The sequence below is a fragment of the Lithobates pipiens genome, unplaced genomic scaffold (assembly GCF_037356315.1).
Source record: "Lithobates pipiens isolate NorthernLeopardFrog02 unplaced genomic scaffold, aLitPip1_a1.2 Scaffold_37, whole genome shotgun sequence".
Lineage (NCBI taxonomy): Eukaryota > Metazoa > Chordata > Amphibia > Anura > Ranidae > Lithobates > Lithobates pipiens.
Genome location: NW_027507825.1, coordinates 13,684,815 through 13,702,933, shown reverse-complemented (window position 1 = coordinate 13,702,933; position 18,119 = coordinate 13,684,815). Strand labels below are relative to the sequence as shown.

At 45.3% G+C, this 18,119-nt stretch overlaps 1 protein-coding gene across 1 annotated transcript in view; it reads left to right on the top strand.

Moving 5' to 3' along the window:
• The window catches only part of GOLGA5 (golgin A5), a 58,577-nt gene extending 47,797 nt beyond the window's left edge, over positions 1–10,780 (top strand). Inside the window, 3 exon segments of the mRNA XM_077466736.1 lie at positions 1,514–1,619; positions 1,708–1,771; positions 10,546–10,780. Of these exon segments, the coding sequence (XP_077322862.1) occupies positions 1,514–1,619; positions 1,708–1,771; positions 10,546–10,626 (251 nt within the window). The 3' untranslated portion in view covers positions 10,627–10,780.
• Positions 10,781–18,119: the final 7,339 nt, after the last annotated feature.

Genomic DNA, 18,119 nt, shown 5'->3' with positions numbered 1-18,119 from the left:
ACCAGACATACTGGGGTAGGGAGTTCCAGAGGATAGGAAAGGTTCTGGAAAAGTCCTGGAGGAGAGAATGGGAGGATCTATTGTTGATGCTATCCCGTTTTTGCAGCACAGTCTTACGCCAACATGCATGGCGCTGATGGTTTCACCTACAGGGTGGCTACACTGCCATCAGGAATTTCCCTGGATCTCCATTGTCAGCCACCCGCACATGTACTCTGCCAGCTGGGACTGCAAAGGTTTGAGAGGAGCAAACTGCATAGATTGTATTAGAGGGGCCACACGTACACGTTATGAGTTGGGAGTTAGGAATCATGGGACCTGTAGTCCTGACACAAGAGCTGACCTTATGCTATTAGAGTGGGCAGGCATACACATTAGGAGCTGGGTGTGCCGAATTCTGGGACATGTAGTCCCAACTCAAAAGGTCACCCAATGCTATTAGAGTGGGCATGCATGTGTATTATGGGCTGGCCAAGAGGAATTGTGGGATATGCAGTACTGACACAGGAGTTGACTTGATGCTATTAGAGCAAGTATATATGCACATTATGAGCGGAGAGCCAGAAATCATAGGATAAGGAAGTTCTAATGCAGGAGGTCACCAGATGCTAGTAGAGTAGGCACATGGGCTTGGAAGCAAGGAATCGTGAGACATGTAGTCCAGACGCAGGCATTCACCAGATGTTATTGAAACAGGCACATATGGACACTATGAACTGGGAGCAAGGAATTGTGGGATAATGAAGTCCTAATGCAGGAGGTCACCTGATGTATACAGGATCATTATGGTCTGGGAGCAAGGATTCATAGGACACATTTTTATGCATGAGGCCATTAGAGCGGGCACACATGGGCCTGGAGCAAGGATTCGTGGAACATGTAGTCCAGACGCAGGCAGTCACTGGATGCTATTAGAGCAGGCACACATGGGCTGGGAGCAAGGAATTATGGGACATGTAGTCCAGACGCAGGCAGTCACCAGATACTGTTAGAGCAGTCAAACATGGGCTGTGGGAGCTAGGAATTATGGGACATGTAGTCCAGACGCAGGCAATCACCAGATGCTATTGGAACAGGCACACGTGGACACTATAGGCTGGGAGCAAGTAATCATGGGATATGTAGTCCTGACACAGGAAGCCACCTGATTTTGTTTTATTGGGTGAACAGTGAACATTCAGGCAAAGGACACAAGAATGACGCTGGCTGCACAAATTTTGAACAGGCAAATGCAAGTCTTTGGAGCAAAATACCAGTAAATGGCAACTGTTAATAGCAGCATGGAGTTAAAATGCATTACAAAGCGAGGGTTTAGTAGCACTTTAAAACTTTTCCTACTGCACAGCATTGTGGGAAGTGTGACTCCATCTTGCCACACTGTCTTCTAAACAGACTTCCAGGATCTAAGTTCTAAAATATCCTGCAAATGAGAACCAAGTGGTCCATTTCTTCTCAATCACCGCTCCATGTCTCGGATTGGCATTGGTAAAGAACTCTCTTCTGCTTTTCTTAGGTGCCCGTCTAAGGAGCGTCCCGGTTCTGTTCAACGACTCTGACACAAACGTGGCCGGCATGTACGGCAGGGTCCGGAAAGCTGCGACCACCATAGACCAGTTTAGGTAATGATCGAGTATCCGTTATTTAACTGTACTGTGGCGTTAGCTATTTGGTTGGAGTGCCTCCTAAACTGGGCTTTTGTTTTTTCAGTATCCGCCTAGGCATATTCCTGAGAAGATATCCTATTGCTCGATTATTTATTATTATTTATATGGTAAGTAGAGAGTAGTCCTCAACTTGCTTAACCGCTTGCTGCCCGTATAACTTAGATATGCTGCGACAAGGCGGCTCTGCAGCACCAGATCATGTACCTAGTATGTGATCTGGCACTTCCAGGTAGGGGGGGATTTTTACACAGCAGATGCCAATTATCGGGTGTCGGCCAATAGATTACCGCTGGCATCCGCCGATCGTCTGGAACACACACAGGACAGGGCTCTGCCTGTGTAAACGAGGAAGAGCTCTGTCCTGTCAGCGGGGAAGTAATGGATTTATTTTCCCCCGCAAAGCAGGGAATGAAATTGATTACTTCCCCTAATAAAGGCACCTCACACAATACACCAAAACACTGGCTAGGCACACACTTAACCCTTTGATTGCCCCCTGATGTTTAAACCCCTTCCCAGCCAGCGTCATTAGTACAGTAACGGTGCATATTTTTAGCACTGATCATTGTATTAGTGTCTCTGATTCCCAAAACGTGTCGGGGTCAGAATGTCCACAGTAAAATCGCATTCCCACTATAAGTTGCTGATGGTCACCATCACTAGTTAAAAAAAAAAAAAAAAAAGTTTAGTTTGTAGTTGCTATATTTTTTGTGCAAACCAATCAGTATACGCTTATTGGGATTTTTTTGTAACCAAAAACGTAGCAGAATGCATATTGACCTAAATTTATGAAGAAATTAGATTTATTTATTTTTTTACATTTTTATTTTATATGTCTTATAATAAATTTATATATATATATATATATATATATATATATATATATATATATATATATATATATATATATATATATATATATATATATATATATATATATATATATATATATAAATTTATTTAATCTTTATTTATTTTTTTTATCCAAAATTTTGTTTATAGCGCAAAAATTAAAATAAAAACCACAAAGGTGATAAAATGCCACCAAAAGAAGAGGAGGGAAAAAAAACATACATCTTATTGTGGTACAGCATTGCACGACTGCACAATTGGCAGTAAAAATAAAGCCATGCTGTATCGCAAAAAATGGCCTGGTCATGAAGGGGGGTTCATTTTTATTTTTTATTTTTTTTTTTTCGTTTTTTAATTATTATTATTTAGCAGGGATGGCAGGAGTCTGATGCCAGGTCTGATTTGGGTACCTACACTTATTGCTTTTAACCACTTGAGGTCCGCGCTATAGCCAAATGACGGCCACAGCGCAGACCTGAATTTCCGGGAGGCCGTCATACGACAGCCTCCCCTGTGCACGCTCCCTGCACGCGCCATGATCACCGAGTCACTGAGACTCGAGTGAGCGCCGATCTAATTAAGGGCCCGGTCCCGGCCCCTTACCATGTGATCAGCTGTCGGCCAATGACAGCTGATCACATGATGTAAACAAAAGCTTGCTAATCGTTTTTTTGTTTCTCCTCACGCTGACAGCGTGAGGAGAAAAAAAAGCCGATCACTGGCTCATCTGCAAGGGACATTGGCCCCCGAAGAGGAAGAGGCAATTAACAAAAAATAAAAACTGCAGAGGTGATCAAATACCACCAAAAGAAAGCTCAATTCGTGGGAAAAAAAATCATGAAACTTTCATTTGGGTAGAGTGTTGTATGACTGCGCAATTGTCATTCAAAGTGCGACAGCGCTGAAAGCTGAAAATTGGTCTGGACAGGAGAGGGGGGAGGGGGGGGGGGGTTAAGTGTCCGGTAAGCAAGTGGTTAAACAAAAACATTTAGGGCTGGTTCACACACAGTGCGGTGACCTAGGAGTCTCCACAGTGCATCAACGTAGGTCACCACTAGGACACATAGAAAACAATTCTTTACTATGTGCCTCTTCACAGTGTTGGTGTGATGTGCGCAGCAAGGAGCTGCGGTAAAGTGCAGACATATTTTTCCTAGAGCACAGCAGATGTCACTGTAGCCCAATGTACTGCAACATTAATGAATTGTCACTATGTGACATTTCAAATAAAGTAAAAAAAAAAAAAAAACAACTATACAAAAAAGCACTAACATGCATCACACAACTCCCTGCTGGGCCTCACACTGACAGCGCCGACATGGTAAAACACTGCTTTCTGCTGCCTGGGCTAGAGTGAACCAGCCTTTTAAAGAGGAAGTAAACTCTCCCACTCCGAATCTTCTTTTCATTTAGTCCATCATAATAAGTAATTATCAGACTATAGCCACTGTAATCCAGCCCAAATCGCCTATTACTTACTGTTTAACCACTTGCTTACTGGGCACTTAAACCCCCCTCAGTCCCAGACCAATTTTCAGCTTTCAGCGCTGATGCACTTTGAATGACAATTGCGCGGTCATACAACACTGTACCCAAATTAAATTTTTATCATTTTTTTCCCACAAATAGAGCTTTCTTTTGGTGGTATTTAGTTACAGCTCGGAGTTTTATTTTTTGCTAAACAAACAAAAAAAGATGCAAAAAAAAAAATCATGTTTTAATAGTTTGTTATAAAATTTTGCAAACGGGTCATTTTTCTCCTTCATTGAAGTGCGCTGATTAGGCGGCACTGATGGGCTGCACTGGTGGGCACTGATGGGCTGCACTGGTGGGCACTGATGGGCTGCACTGGTGGGCACTGATGGGCTGCACTGGTGGGCACTGATGGGCTGCACTGGTGGGCACTGATGGGCTGCACTGGTGGGCACTGATAGGCATAGTTAAGGCAGCACTAATAGGCACAGATAAGGCCGCAAAGATGGGCACAGATAAGATGGCACGGATGGGTGGCACGGATGGGCACTGATAGGTACCACTGATAGATGGGACTGATGGGCACTGATGGGCGGCACTGCTGGGCACTGGTAGATGACACTGATGGGCACGGATATGTGGCACTGGGGTGCAGCACCTTTGAGGCAGATTGTGGGCACTGCTGGGTGGCACTGTGGGCACTGCTGGGTGGCACTGACAGGGGGCACTTTTAATACATGTGGCACTGCAGGGGGCAGGTGGGCACTAGCAGGGCTGGCCGTGATCGGGACTGATGTCCCGATCACGGCCGCCGGTGATTGGCTTTTTTTTTAGCCGATTACTGGCTCCATTATATCACATGATCAGCTGTCATTGGCTGACAGCTGATCACGTGATAAGGGGTCGGGATCGACCCCTTGCACGGATCGGTGATCGGCGAGTCTCATGGACTCAGGGGGCGCGCAGGCAAAGGAGAAGGAGACCTGCGCTGTAGCCGTCATTTGGCTATAGCGCGGATCTCAAGTGGTTAAAGAAACTTTAAAAAACTTGTTTCCAGGGGGTTAGGCAGCGCCATCTTAAGTATTGTTTTCTGAGTCGACAGTGGAGTGTATTTCCGCCTTTATATTGAGCACTTCCTGTACTGTTAACCAAGCCTCCTTCTCAATCCAACATTTCTATAGCAACCCTGCTTCCCTGTTCATAGCTTACTTGTTTATTTCATAGTATTTACTTGTGCCGATTGTCTAATGTTTGCCTTTGTCAGACTTATCAGCATCAGCTGATAAGACTGCAGTAATGGCCAAGATTAGACTGTATGCGAGGTCACATGGTGTGTAGGAGGAAGCTCTGAGTGATTAGCAGCCTCCTGGGATTGCAGTGTTGGAAGTCCTGATAACGGATAGATAAGCACATAAAGAGTGCGCCGTGAATTGGGGGAGATCTGGGCATGCTCAGTGACTTCATTCTACAGAACAAAAAGGATTACAACAATACTAAGCAAGTAAGGAGATATCTACAAGCAGTGTTCATTAGGGTTTTTTATGCTGATCTACATGGGACAAAGTTGTGGGGGAGGGTTTACAACCACTTTAATGCAGGGGTAGGCCCTCTTGCTGTCATGACACTACAAATCCCATCATGCCTCTGCCTCTAGGAGTCATACCTGTGATTGTCAGGGTCTTGAAATGTCTCGTGGGACTTTTAGTTTCACCACAGCTGGAGGGCCGAGGTTCCTTTCCCCTGCTCTAATGCATGCAGAGCTGAATTATTGTATCTTTTTATATCTGCCTGGAGCTCTACGTATCTCTTAATTCTAGGGAAATCACTCCTTCCTACACTCACATTCCTTTACACTGTGCCTGCAGAGCTGAGTAACAAACACACCCCTCAGCACCAGTGTCCTCACACAGACTGTGACAGTGCTAGGCCCTACCATTGGGGGAGGATAGGCAGGAAGTACACAGGATTCACACTAATGCAGAGTACAAAGCTCCAAAATAATTGGTTCTGGGTAGAGAAGACTGGCTTGCCAATATTTTACTGGGTTTGGTAATCCCGGATCAGGGTCTGGAGCTTAGAGACTTTAACAACTTGACGACCAACAACGTACCAGTATGTATGTGTATGTGTGTATATGTATATGTGTGTATATATATATATATATATAAGTACGGAGGGCATTCACACTGGAGCAGTGCGCTAGCAGGACAGCGAAAAAAGTCCTGCTAGCCACATCTTTGGAGCAGTGTATTCCCCGCTCCTACCCATTGAAATCAATGGGGCAGCGCAGTTTTAACCCTTTTTTGGCCACTAGCGGGGGTTAAAACTGCCCTACTAGCGGCCGCATACCACCGCTAAAACGACGGTAAAGCTCCGCTAAAAATAGCGGCGCTTTACCACCGACGCCCGCACCACCCCAGTGTGAAAGGGGTCTTAAAGGGGTTGTAAAGTCAGAAGGATTTTTGTCTTAACCACTTCAGCCCCGGAAGATTTTACCCCCTTCCTGACCAAAGCACTTTTTGTGATTTCAGCACTGCGTCGCTTTAACTGACAATTGTGCGGTCGTGCAACGTCGTACCCAAACAAAATTGATTTTTTTCACACAAATAGAGCTTTCCTTTGGTGGTATTTGATCACCTCTGTGGTTTTTTATTTTTCGCGCTATAAACAAAAAAAGAGACAATTTTATTTTTATTTTGCTATAATAAATACCCCCCAAAAATATATATAAAAAAAACATTTTTTTTTTCCTCAGTTTAGGCCGATACGTATTCTTCTACATATTTTTGGTAAAAAAAAATTGCAATAAGCGTTTGATTGGTTTGCGCAAAAGTTATAGCGTCTACAAAATAGGGGATAGTTTTATGACATTTTTATTAATAATTTTTTTATTTTTTTTTAATAGTAATGGCGTCGATCAGTGATTTTTATGGTGACATTATGGCGGATACATCGGACAATTTTTGACACATTTTTGGGACCATTAACATTTATACAGCAATCAGTGCTATACAAATGCACTGATTCCTGTGTAAGTTCCTGTGACACTGGCAGTGTAGGGGTTAAGTGTGTTCTGGGGTGTGTTTCTAATTGTGGGGGGTGTGGCTACATGATCCCAGGGAGCAGAGATCAGTGGCACTGTCACTAGGCTGAACTGGGAGATGCTTGTTTACATTAGCATCTCCCCGTTCTTCCTCCTCGTGAGACAATCGCGGGTATCCCCGCGGCGATCGAGTCCACGATACCCACGACCCAACTCAGAGGTCCCGGCAGCAAATTTTAAAGGGACGTACAGGTACGCCCATTTGCCCAGCTGTGCCATTCTGCCGATGCACATTGGTGTGCGCCGGTCGGGAACCGGTTAATGCATTCTATGCATTAAGATAAAAAGCCTTCTGTGTGCAGCAGGCCCCCCTAATACTTACCTGTACTTACCATCTCTGTCCAGCGATGTCCACTAGTGTCTCAGCCATCCCAGACCCTCCTAATTGACTGACAGCAGCGGTGCTATTGGCCCCCGCTGCTGTCAATCAAAGTCAGTTGGCCAATCAGGAGAGAGAGAGGGGGCGGGGCCGAATCACAGCTCCGTGTCTGAATGGACACAGGGAGCTGCGGTTTGGCTCAGGTGCTCCCATATCAAGCTGCATGCTGTGGGGGCACTCAACAGAAGGGAGGGGCCAGGAGCACAGAAAAGGGACCAGAGAAGAGGAGGATCTGGGCTGCTCTGTGCAAATCCACTGCAACAGAGCAAGTATAACATGTTTGTAAAGTCTCATTTTTTTATTCTATAAAAATAACAATCACTTTAACCACTTCAGCCCCGGAAGATTTTACCGCCTTCCTGACCAGAGCACTTTTTGTGATTCGGCACTGCGTCGCTTTAACTGACAATTGCGCAGCGATGTTGCACCCAAACCAAAATTGACGTCATTTTTTTTTCTTTTGGTGGTATTTGATCACCTCTGTGGTTTTTATTTTTTTGCGCTATAAACAAACAAAAAAGGAGCGTCAATTTTGGGCAAAAAGCAATATTTTTTACTTTTTGCTATAAATAGCCCCAAAAAACTATATATAAAAAAATGTCTTTGTTAGTTTAGGCCAATATGTATTCTTCTACACATTTTTGGTAAAAAAAAACAAAAAAAAACGCAATAAGCATTTATTGATTGGTTGCGCAAAAGTTATCGCATTTACAAAATAGGGGATAGATTTATAGCATTTTTAGTATTATTATATTTGTTTTTAATTATTTGTAATGGCAGCGATCTGTGATTTTTTAATCGTGACTGCGACATTATGGCGGACACATCGGACACTTTTGACACTATTATGGGACCATTGTCATTTATACAGCAATCAGTGCTATAAAAATTTAAATTTAAAAACAAATTTTTTTCCTCGGTTTAGGCCGATATGTATTCTTCTACCTATTTCTGGAAAATAAATAAATAACGCAATAAGCGTATATTGATTGGTTTGCACAAAAGTTATAGCGTCTACAAAATAGAGGATAGATTTATGGCGGCATTTTTTTTTTTTTTTTTTTACTAGTAATGGCGGCGATCTGCAATTTTTATCATGACTGCGACATTATGGCGGACACATCAGACACTTTTGACTCTATTATGGGACCATAGTCATTTATACAGCGATCAGTGCTATAAAAATGCACTGATTACTGTGTAAATGACACTGGCAGAGAATGGGTTAAACACTAGGGCAGTGATGGCGAACCTTGGCACCCCAGATGTTTTGGAACTACATTTCCCATGATGCTCGACTACACTGCAGAGTGCATGAGAATCATGGGAAATGTAGTTCCAAAACATCTGGAGTGCCAAGGTTCGCCATCACTGCACTAGGGGGTGATCAAGGGGTTAAGTGTGTCATAGGGAGTGATTCTAACTGGGGGGGGATGGGCTACCACTGACATGACAGCGATTACTTCTCCCGATGACAGGGAGCAGTGATCTCTGTCATGTCACTAGGCAGAACGGGGAAATTCCGCTACATCTCCCCGTTCTGCTCTATGACACAATGATGGGCACGGACACAGAGTTCGAAGCAGGCGCGCGCACCCACAATGCCACAAATTAACCGGTTCCCGACCAGCGCACGCCGATGTACGTCGACAGAATGGCACGGGCAGGCATATTGGCATACAGGTATGTCCAATCTTCAATGCCGCCCTGCCATCGGGAGCGCGCAGCTGGCAGTGCGCTCCCGCGCTGGTCGGGACCCCCGTGTGTCCGGTCGCGGCACCCGCGGACTCTATTGCCGCGGGCATCCCCACGATCATCTCATGGGACGGCTGAATGGAGGAAATGCCATGTAAGCAGCATTTCTCCATTCTGCCTAGCAACTAGTGACGCTGATCTCTGCTCTATGTGATTGGAGCAGAGATCAGTGTTCACTAAATGAAAGCCCAACCCCCCCCCACAGTTAGTAACACACCCCTAGGAACACTTAACCCCTACACTGCCACCCACTGGTTAACCCCTTCACTGCCAGTGTCATTTACACAGGAATCACTGCATTTGTATAGCAGTGATTATTGTATAAATGACAATGGTCCCAAAAATGTGTCAAAAATGGCCGATGGGTCCCCGACAATGTCGCAGTCACAATAAAAATCGCAGATCGCCGCCATTACTAGTAAAAAAAATAATAATAAAAAATTATTAATAAAAATGCTATAAAACTATCCCTATTTTGTAAACGCTATAACTTTTGCGCAAACCAATCAATAATCGCTTATTGCAATTTTTTTTTTTTTTTTAGCAAAAATATGTAGAAGAATACGTATCGGCCTAAACTGAGGGAAAAAAATGTTTTTTTTATATATTTTTGGGGGATATTTATTATAACAAAAAGTAAAAAATAATGCGTTTTTTTTCAAAATTGTCGCTCTATTTTTGTTTATAGCGCAAAAAATAAAAACCGCAGAGGTGATCAAATACCACCAAAAGAAAGCTCTATTTGTGGGGAAAAAAAGGACGTCAATTTTGTTTGGGAGCCACGTCGCATGACCGCGCAATTGTCAGTTAAAGCGACGCAGTGCCGAATCGCAAAAAGTGGTCTGGTCTTTGACCAGCAAATTGGTCCGGTCTGCAAGTGGTTAAAGGGGACGTTACTGTACACCCATTTGCCCAGCTGTGCCATTATGCCGACGTACATCATCGTGCGCTGGTCGGCGTGTGGTTCACCACAGTTCAGACTGCCATGGACACAGTACAACGCATCCACCACTAAGCTGAGTCCACGGTCACGGAGTTTGCGGTGAGCACGCCTCCACAATGCCGCGAATTTAAAGGGGTACGTACCTGTACACCCATTTGCCCAGCCGTGCCATTGCCCCGACGTACATCATCGTGCGCTGGTCGGCGTGTGGTTCACCACAATTCAGACTGGAGTGGATGCACTACAAACGCATCGACCACCAAGCTGATCTCCCCATATCAGAAGGCGTATTGTAGAGACAGGAAAGGGGTCTGACAAAAAAAAAAAAAAAAGGAGGAAATCTCTAATTTTGTTAATTTTTTATTTTGTATTTCAGGCGCTCCTGCACCTCTGGGTGATGATTGTACTTCTGACCTACACCCCAGAAATGCACCACGATCACCCCTCCGGGAAATAGGCGTGAGACTGTCACATGCTCAGCATTGCTGCAGATATTCAGCTGTTCTAGGACTGATCTCTATATCATTCTTCTGGCTAGCCTAGGCAACGCATCACTTTCTACTGAACCCGCCCACTACGATCTGTAGACCGTTTTCTCTACATCCACTACAGGATTCGATTCTTTTTCCGACAAGATTTCTCATACAAAGGGGGGGGGGGGGGAGATTTACCAATACTGGAAAGTGCAAAATCTGTTGCAGCGCTGCACAGGAGCCAATCAGCTTCTAACTTCACCTTGTTCATTTAAGCTTTGACAAAAAGAAAGGAAGCTGATTGGTTTGTATGCAGAGCTGCTCCAGAATTTACACCCTCCAGTTTTAGTAAATCGGCCTCAATGTGTTACGTTAATGAGCATTGAAAAAGGTTTATTGAAAACGTAAGGACTAACATTACCATGGTCCTGCTCACACGGGTTTTAGCTTGTATAAGAGCGTTGCGTACAGCAACGCCTTAGTGAAGATTTCAGCAAGCAGCCTCGTTGGAGCCTTAAGCCCCATACACACTATCAGATTTTCTGCTGACTTTTTCTTTCAGATTTACTAAAATCATGTAGTGCAAGGGCCTACCTGATTGCATACAAATTGAAACCTCTAAGGTCTGACCTCATATATGGTTTTCGTAAATCTGAAGGAAAAAAAAATCAGCAGAAAATCTGATAATGTGTATGGGGCTTTAAAGTGGTTTTTGAGGGCGAAGGTTTTTTTTTTTGTTTGTTTTTTTTACCCTTATACATTCTTTGCATTAAAGCGGGAGTCCGCCGGGACTCCGCGTTTTTTTTTTTTTTTTTTTTTTTAAAGCCAGCAGCTACAAATACTGCAGCTGCTGACTTTTAAAATAGTGACACTTACCTGTCCAGCGCGCCCGCGATGTCGGCACCCGAAGCCGATCTCTAGATCATCTGTCGGGTGCTGCCGCCGCCGCCATCTTGGGTATGGGAATCAGGAAATGGAGCCTTTCGGCTTAATTTCCCGGTTCCCTACTGCGCATGCGCGAGCCGCGCTGCGCAATAAGGACGGTCCCCGCTGCCTCTGGGATCTGTGTGTTTCCCAGCAGGCAGCGGGGCACTTGCGGAAAGGGGCGGGCACTTTCCGCAGAGAGCTATCCCGGAAGTGGGTGCAGAATACCTGTACTGTACAGGTATCTGCACCCCCCTCCCCCCTGAAAGGTGCCAATTGTGGCGCCGGAGGGGGGGAGGGTTCCGATGAGCGGAAGGTCCACTTTAGGGTGGACCTCCGCTTTAAAGCGGAAGTAAACCCATCCATGAAACAGGTTCATTTCCTGCATGTGCCGGAAATGTAGCACTCCCATTGGTTGTGCTCTCAACCAAACTGTCAAATGATCCAATGGCTGGTGTCATAACTGATCGCATGTGGAGCATCATGGCAGTTGTAGATTAAACAGAGACAAAGATGGCCGCTTCCTTGGCTGAAAACGAAAGGGGGGTTTACTTACAGTTTAAATTAAAGGCAAAAGTTTTTTTTTTTTTTTTTATTAATGCATTCTAAAAACCTGTGATCAGCAGACCCCCTAACACTTACCTGAGCCCCATCTTGATCCAGCGCTGTTGCATGGGAGACTCAGCTGTTGGGGGATTCCCCTCCTTTTCATTGGCTGAGACAACAGCGAGCGCCATTTGCTGTCAATCAAAGTCTGTGGAGCCAAAGAGAGGAGAGAGAGAGGGCGAGGCCGAGCCACAGGTCTGTGTCTAAATGGGCACACAGAGCTGTGACTCGGCTTGGTCGGGGGGGGGGGGGCGCACACTGCAGGATTGGAGGGGCCAGGAGCGGAGGGTGAGGAATCCGAGAAGAGGAGGATCTGGGCTGCTCTGTGCAAAACCATTACACAAAGCAGGAAAGTGTAATGTTATTCACTTTATGTGAATGTATATTGCTTTAAGATTAAAAAACACGTATGTGATCAGACCCTACTCCCCTTATACTTTACCCGAGCCATATCTCAATCCAGCACTGTGCCCGTCTGCAGCAGCGCCTCTCTCCGCTCCTCTCCCTTCTCATCACAGCCAGTGAGAGAGCAGGAGGCGTGGTCAAGCCTCGCTCTACGTGTCAGTTTGAGACACAGAGCTGGCTCAGGAACAAGTGTACACGAGTGTGTCCCCCATAGTAAGCGGCTAGCTATGGTGGGCACTCGGCAGGGGGGGAGGAGCCAAGCGCACCAGTGGTGGAACCAAGAAGAGGAGGATCGGGGCTGCTCTGTGCAAAACCACAACACAGAGCAGGTAAGTATAGCAGGTTTGCTTGGAAAAAACGAGAAAAAAAAACCTTATGTCCCAGCTTCGTTATTTTAAGCTTAGTGTGTGTTCTGCTTATTTTGCCTTTCCAGGTTCCTCCTCCTCACACCACCATGCTAATGACATTTTTAGATTTAACCTTTTAATGACATGCCTTATTTTACACAGTGACATCACTGTAATTCTATAGGCAATGCAGGAAGATTATGGCTGGCTGGAGGAGTGGACAGTCCTAGGTAGGCTGTATTTGCAATTGGACCAGCCCTAGGTGTCGCCCACATGTAATGCTAAGTCTGCATGAAATCCAGTGGATGGAAGGGGGTAGCTGGAGGATAGTCTGGTTGTGGAGAAAAGATGCTAAATGATGCTAGACATCCTCCAGCCAGAAAACAGGGCAGGATCTGTCTGACGTGCTGCTGCTTCTAACGCACATTGTGAGGAGCTCACAGTGTTCAGTGAAATCAGAGGAAGCCATTTCAGTCTAGGAGAGGAGCCGGTACAACAAAGTGGCTGGAGGTCAGATTTAAAGGGGTTCTAAAGGCAGAATATTTTAACTGCATTCTGTGCATTCGAGGAACTGCAGTCTGCTCACATAATTTGTAATGAAAACATCTTTGTCATTCTGAAGCTTCCCTCCAACCACTTTGCATATTATTTTATATATACTGTGATTCTGTACTTGCCAAATATGCTGCAGAAATCTCCCTCCACTGAGTCTGACTGCAACCATTTTAACTGTGGCAGATGAAGTAGATGCCTGTTCACTTCCTGGATTTACACAGAGGCACCCCCCCCCCCCGCTCTGCAGCACTCATTGGCCCTCTTATGACTCATCCCCCCTCCCTTCCTGGCAAACACGCATGAGCGTGAGAGTTGTACATGATGTCATAAGCCTAGGCCAGTGATGGCGAACCTTGGCACCCCAGATGATTTGGAACTACATTTCCCATGATGCTCAGGAACTCTGCAGTGTAGTGGAGCATCATGGGAAATGTAGTTCCAAAACATCTGGGGTGCCAAGGTTCGCCATCACTGGTCTAAGCTAATGACCAGACAAACAGGAAGTGGCCTGTATAAAGGTTTTTACTGGCAGAAAAAAAAGGTTTTACTATCCAAAGTTAAAACAACAACAGGGGCAGAAGATTTAATAGATGGAAAAATGACTGCGGGTCCGCTTAACAAAAAGTCTGATTACAACTCCCCCTTAGCCCCCCCCCCTTTACTTACCTGAGCCCCATCTCGATCCAGCGCCATTGGCACCTGCTGCTGTTAATTGCAGCCATTGAGGAGGGGGGTGGGGCCAGGCCATGCTCTGTGTTTCAATGGACACACAGCTCGCTCGGGAGCGAGCCCCATAGCAAGCGGCTTGCTATAGTTGGCAGGAGCCATGGCGGGGGACCCGAGAAGAGGAGGATCTGGGCCGCTTTGTGCAATACCAACTGCACAGAGGAGGCAAGTTTAACATGTTTGTTATTTAAAAAAATGCAACCTGTACCAATCACTTCAAGGGGGTGCTGATGGTAACTTTAAACAAGTAACTAGCAGCCATTCAACAAACCTTCAGGTAGTGCTGAAGTGCTGACCTGTGTTTAATGTCCTCAAATTGGAACTGAAGGGATCCACAATGCTGCTGGAAGCTTGCTGCTCTTATACAGGCTGGAACCCGTGTGAACAGGGCGATGGCGGCACAGAGCCCTCCCCTCGTCTGTTCCCGGGACACACTGGACAGGCAGCGAGGGCTTTGTGTTCCGTTGCCTCGTACTGATTTTTTTTAATTTTTTTTTTTATATTATTTCTTCATGACAGGGTCACTTTAAATACTGGGTTAAGTTTTCCCACATTAATAAAGTTCCTATTTAGACTTTTTCTTAATGAAATGATACGGTGTTCTGTCAAATTTAGCCAACTCATCAGAAACTCCCAACCACCTCACTTCCGGTTTCTTTAAACCATCAGCAATTGGAAATTTTGCCGAATTGCTGTTCAGACACAACACCAGCAACCGTTTACATTTCCTTGCATGATAAAATCAGCGGCGATTGTTATGCGCTCCGATACTAACCAACAAAATGGCCGCCTCCACGGAGGAGACAACTTTGTGCTTATTAGCCACTGTGCTGTCAAAACAGCAAAATCTTCCTGTACTGAACTGTATTCGGTTGCCGGTGTTGTGTCCAAACAGAAATTCATCCAAAACTCCAATTACTGATGGTTTAAAGAAGCTGGAAGTGAGGTGGTTGGAGTTTCTGACGAGTTGGCTAATTTGACAGAACACTGGTGGGGGGAGGGGACTGGTTTCCTCTTTCTGCAGATGTCAGATTATCTTGCTGTATTTTCACAATAATTCAACTCTCAATTCTATTTTGTTTATATTCTTACTGCATGTGAGAGAGCGGGCAGAATGAGCAAAACTATTTTTTTTTTTTTTTTTTTAAACACCCGCTGATCATCCGGTATTTACTCACAATAAGGCAATGATTCAATCTTATATGAAGAATAATTTCATAGCGTTAGAAATCGCATATAGAGGAGTAGCTGGCTTAAAGTATTCATCCGCTTTTGTACATGTAAAGCAGTGGTCTCCAAACTGAGGCCCGGGGGCCAGATGCGGCCCTTTGCTTGCCTTTATCTGGCCCCTTTGGGCACTATTCCTCATGTAAAGCAGTGGTCTCCAAACTGGGGGCCCGATGCGGCCCTTTGCTTGCCTTTATCTGGCCCCTTGGGGCACTATTCCTACCACTGATACAAGACACTATTCTGCCATCTGACACCAACAATGGGGCACCTTTTCTCCCATTGACACCACTAATGGGGCACTATGATGCAAATGATGAGGCACTATTCCTTCCCCTAATTACAAATCTGGCGATGTTTAACCCAACTGATGTCAGGAAAATTTCCACTGCCACCAGCCACCATCCAGCCCTCCCTAAAGTCTGAAAGACAATAAACTGGCCCTTTGTTTATAAAGTTTGGAGACCCCTAATGTAAAGCACGGGATGGTCAACCTGTGGCCCTCCAGCTGTTGCGGAACTACAAATCCCTCGAGGCATTGCAAGGCTGACAGGTAAAAGCATAACTTCCAAAAGCAGAGGCATGATGGGGCTTGTAGTTTTGCAACAGCTGGAGGGCCACAGGTCGAGCTCCCATGATGTAAAGCGGGTTAGGCAACCCTGGCACTCTAGCCATTGTGGAACTACATTTTCCCATGAGACATTGCAAGGCTGGCAGTTACAATTATTCCCAGAGGTGTGATGAGACTTGTAGTTTCACAACAGCTGAAGGGCCCAAGTTGAGCTCCCATGATTGTAAAGTAACCATGGGCAAACCTCTGCTGACCTCCCCAGCTGCACAAAGTCGCTTTCCCTTCACTCGTCCTCATTTATTTTCGGGGATCGGGGAAAAAAAACATCTGCGCTACGTCTTTTAAAATGGGTGGCCATGAATCGGTGGTGCTTGATCTCAGATACCTGCTACTTTGTAAACCAGCACAGGTTAAGTCTAATTTCCAGGCATAAGGTCTTACTCTTCCTCCAAGCGACCGCCATGTGAGTTTTTAAAAAAAATATGCTAATCTGAGGGCTCGTTCACACTAGCAGTTGACTTCCAAGATGGCAAATTTGCTTGCTGTTATCGCATCTTGAGCCAGCAACATCGAAGACGCTGCACGCAGCCTACTCTTAATCTATGGCCAGCAAAGTCCAAGAGCGCACGTCTACCACTTTTGACGATCCTTGGGCCAGCAACGTCCAAGACGGCATACCTTCACCCATACCAATTCTTGGACCAGCCACTCCCAAGATGGTATGAGCCTACCCTTACCAGCCTTTGGGCCAGCAACATCCAAGATGGCGCACATTGCCTACCCTTATCGATCTTTGGGTCAGCAATGTATAAGATGGCACACATCGTCTACTCTTGTCAGATCTTAAGCCAGCAACATCTAAGACAGTGCATGCAGCCTACTCCTACTAAATCTATGGCCAACAAAGTCCAAGATAGCGCATGTCTACCCCTTGCCAATCCTTGGGCTAGCAACATCCAAGGTGATTTGCGTCTACCATTACCAATCCTTGGGCCAGCAACATCCAAGATGGTGCATACCCACCCTTACTGATCCTTGGGCTAGCACTGTCCAAAACAGAGCACACCTACCCTAATCAACCCTTGAGCCAGCAATGTCCATGATGGTTCACACCTACCATTACCAATCCTTGGGCCAGCAACATCCATGATGGTTCACACCTACCCTTACCAATCCTTGGGCCAGCAACATCCATGATGGTTCACACCTACCCTTACCAATCCTTGGGCCAGCAACATCCATGATGGTTCACACCTACCCTTACCAATCCTTGGGCCAGCAAATCCATGATGGTTCACACCTACCCTTACCAATCCTTGGGCCAGCAACATCCATGATGGTTCACACCTACCCTTACCAATCCTTGGGCCAGCAACATCCATGATGGTTCACACCTACCCTTGCCACTCCTTGGGCCAGCAACATCCATGATGGTTCACACCCACCCTTACCAATCCTTGGGCCAGCAACATCCATGATGGTTCACACCTACCCTTACCAATCCTTGGGCCAGCAACATACATGATGGTTCACACCTACCCTTACCAATCCTTGGGCCAGCACCATCCATGATGGTTCACACCCACCCTTACCAATCCTTGGGCCAGCACCATCCATAATGGTTCACACCTACCCTTACCAATCCTTGAGTCAACACTGTCCCAGCTCACATAGCTTATCCCTACCCCTGCCAAGCTGACCAAAATATATTTTATTAAAAATGTTCAAGGGTTTGAAAAATATGTGGATATTCAGTACATATACTGTATTTATCAGAGACTGTATGTAAAAATTTAAAGAAAATATTAAGTTCCTGAAAAAATTTCAGACTCTTTGGCACTTGTAAGATTTTAAATGTAAATAGTGTTTTTTTTTTTTTCTTTAATCTGTATAAGATTTTGGGGCTGTCGAATGACTAGTGCAATCTTTTAGTAAATACATTTAAATAATAAAATATCAACTGTTTTCCCCGCTCTGGATCTTGTATTTCTTTCTTTCTTCCTTTTTTTTTTTTTTGGTTATTTTTTTCTGTGACTAATTTCAGGTAACCCATGTCAGGGCCTGTTCATAGAGGTCTCAATGATGATGTTCTGACATAAGGGGAAGTGCGGTAGAG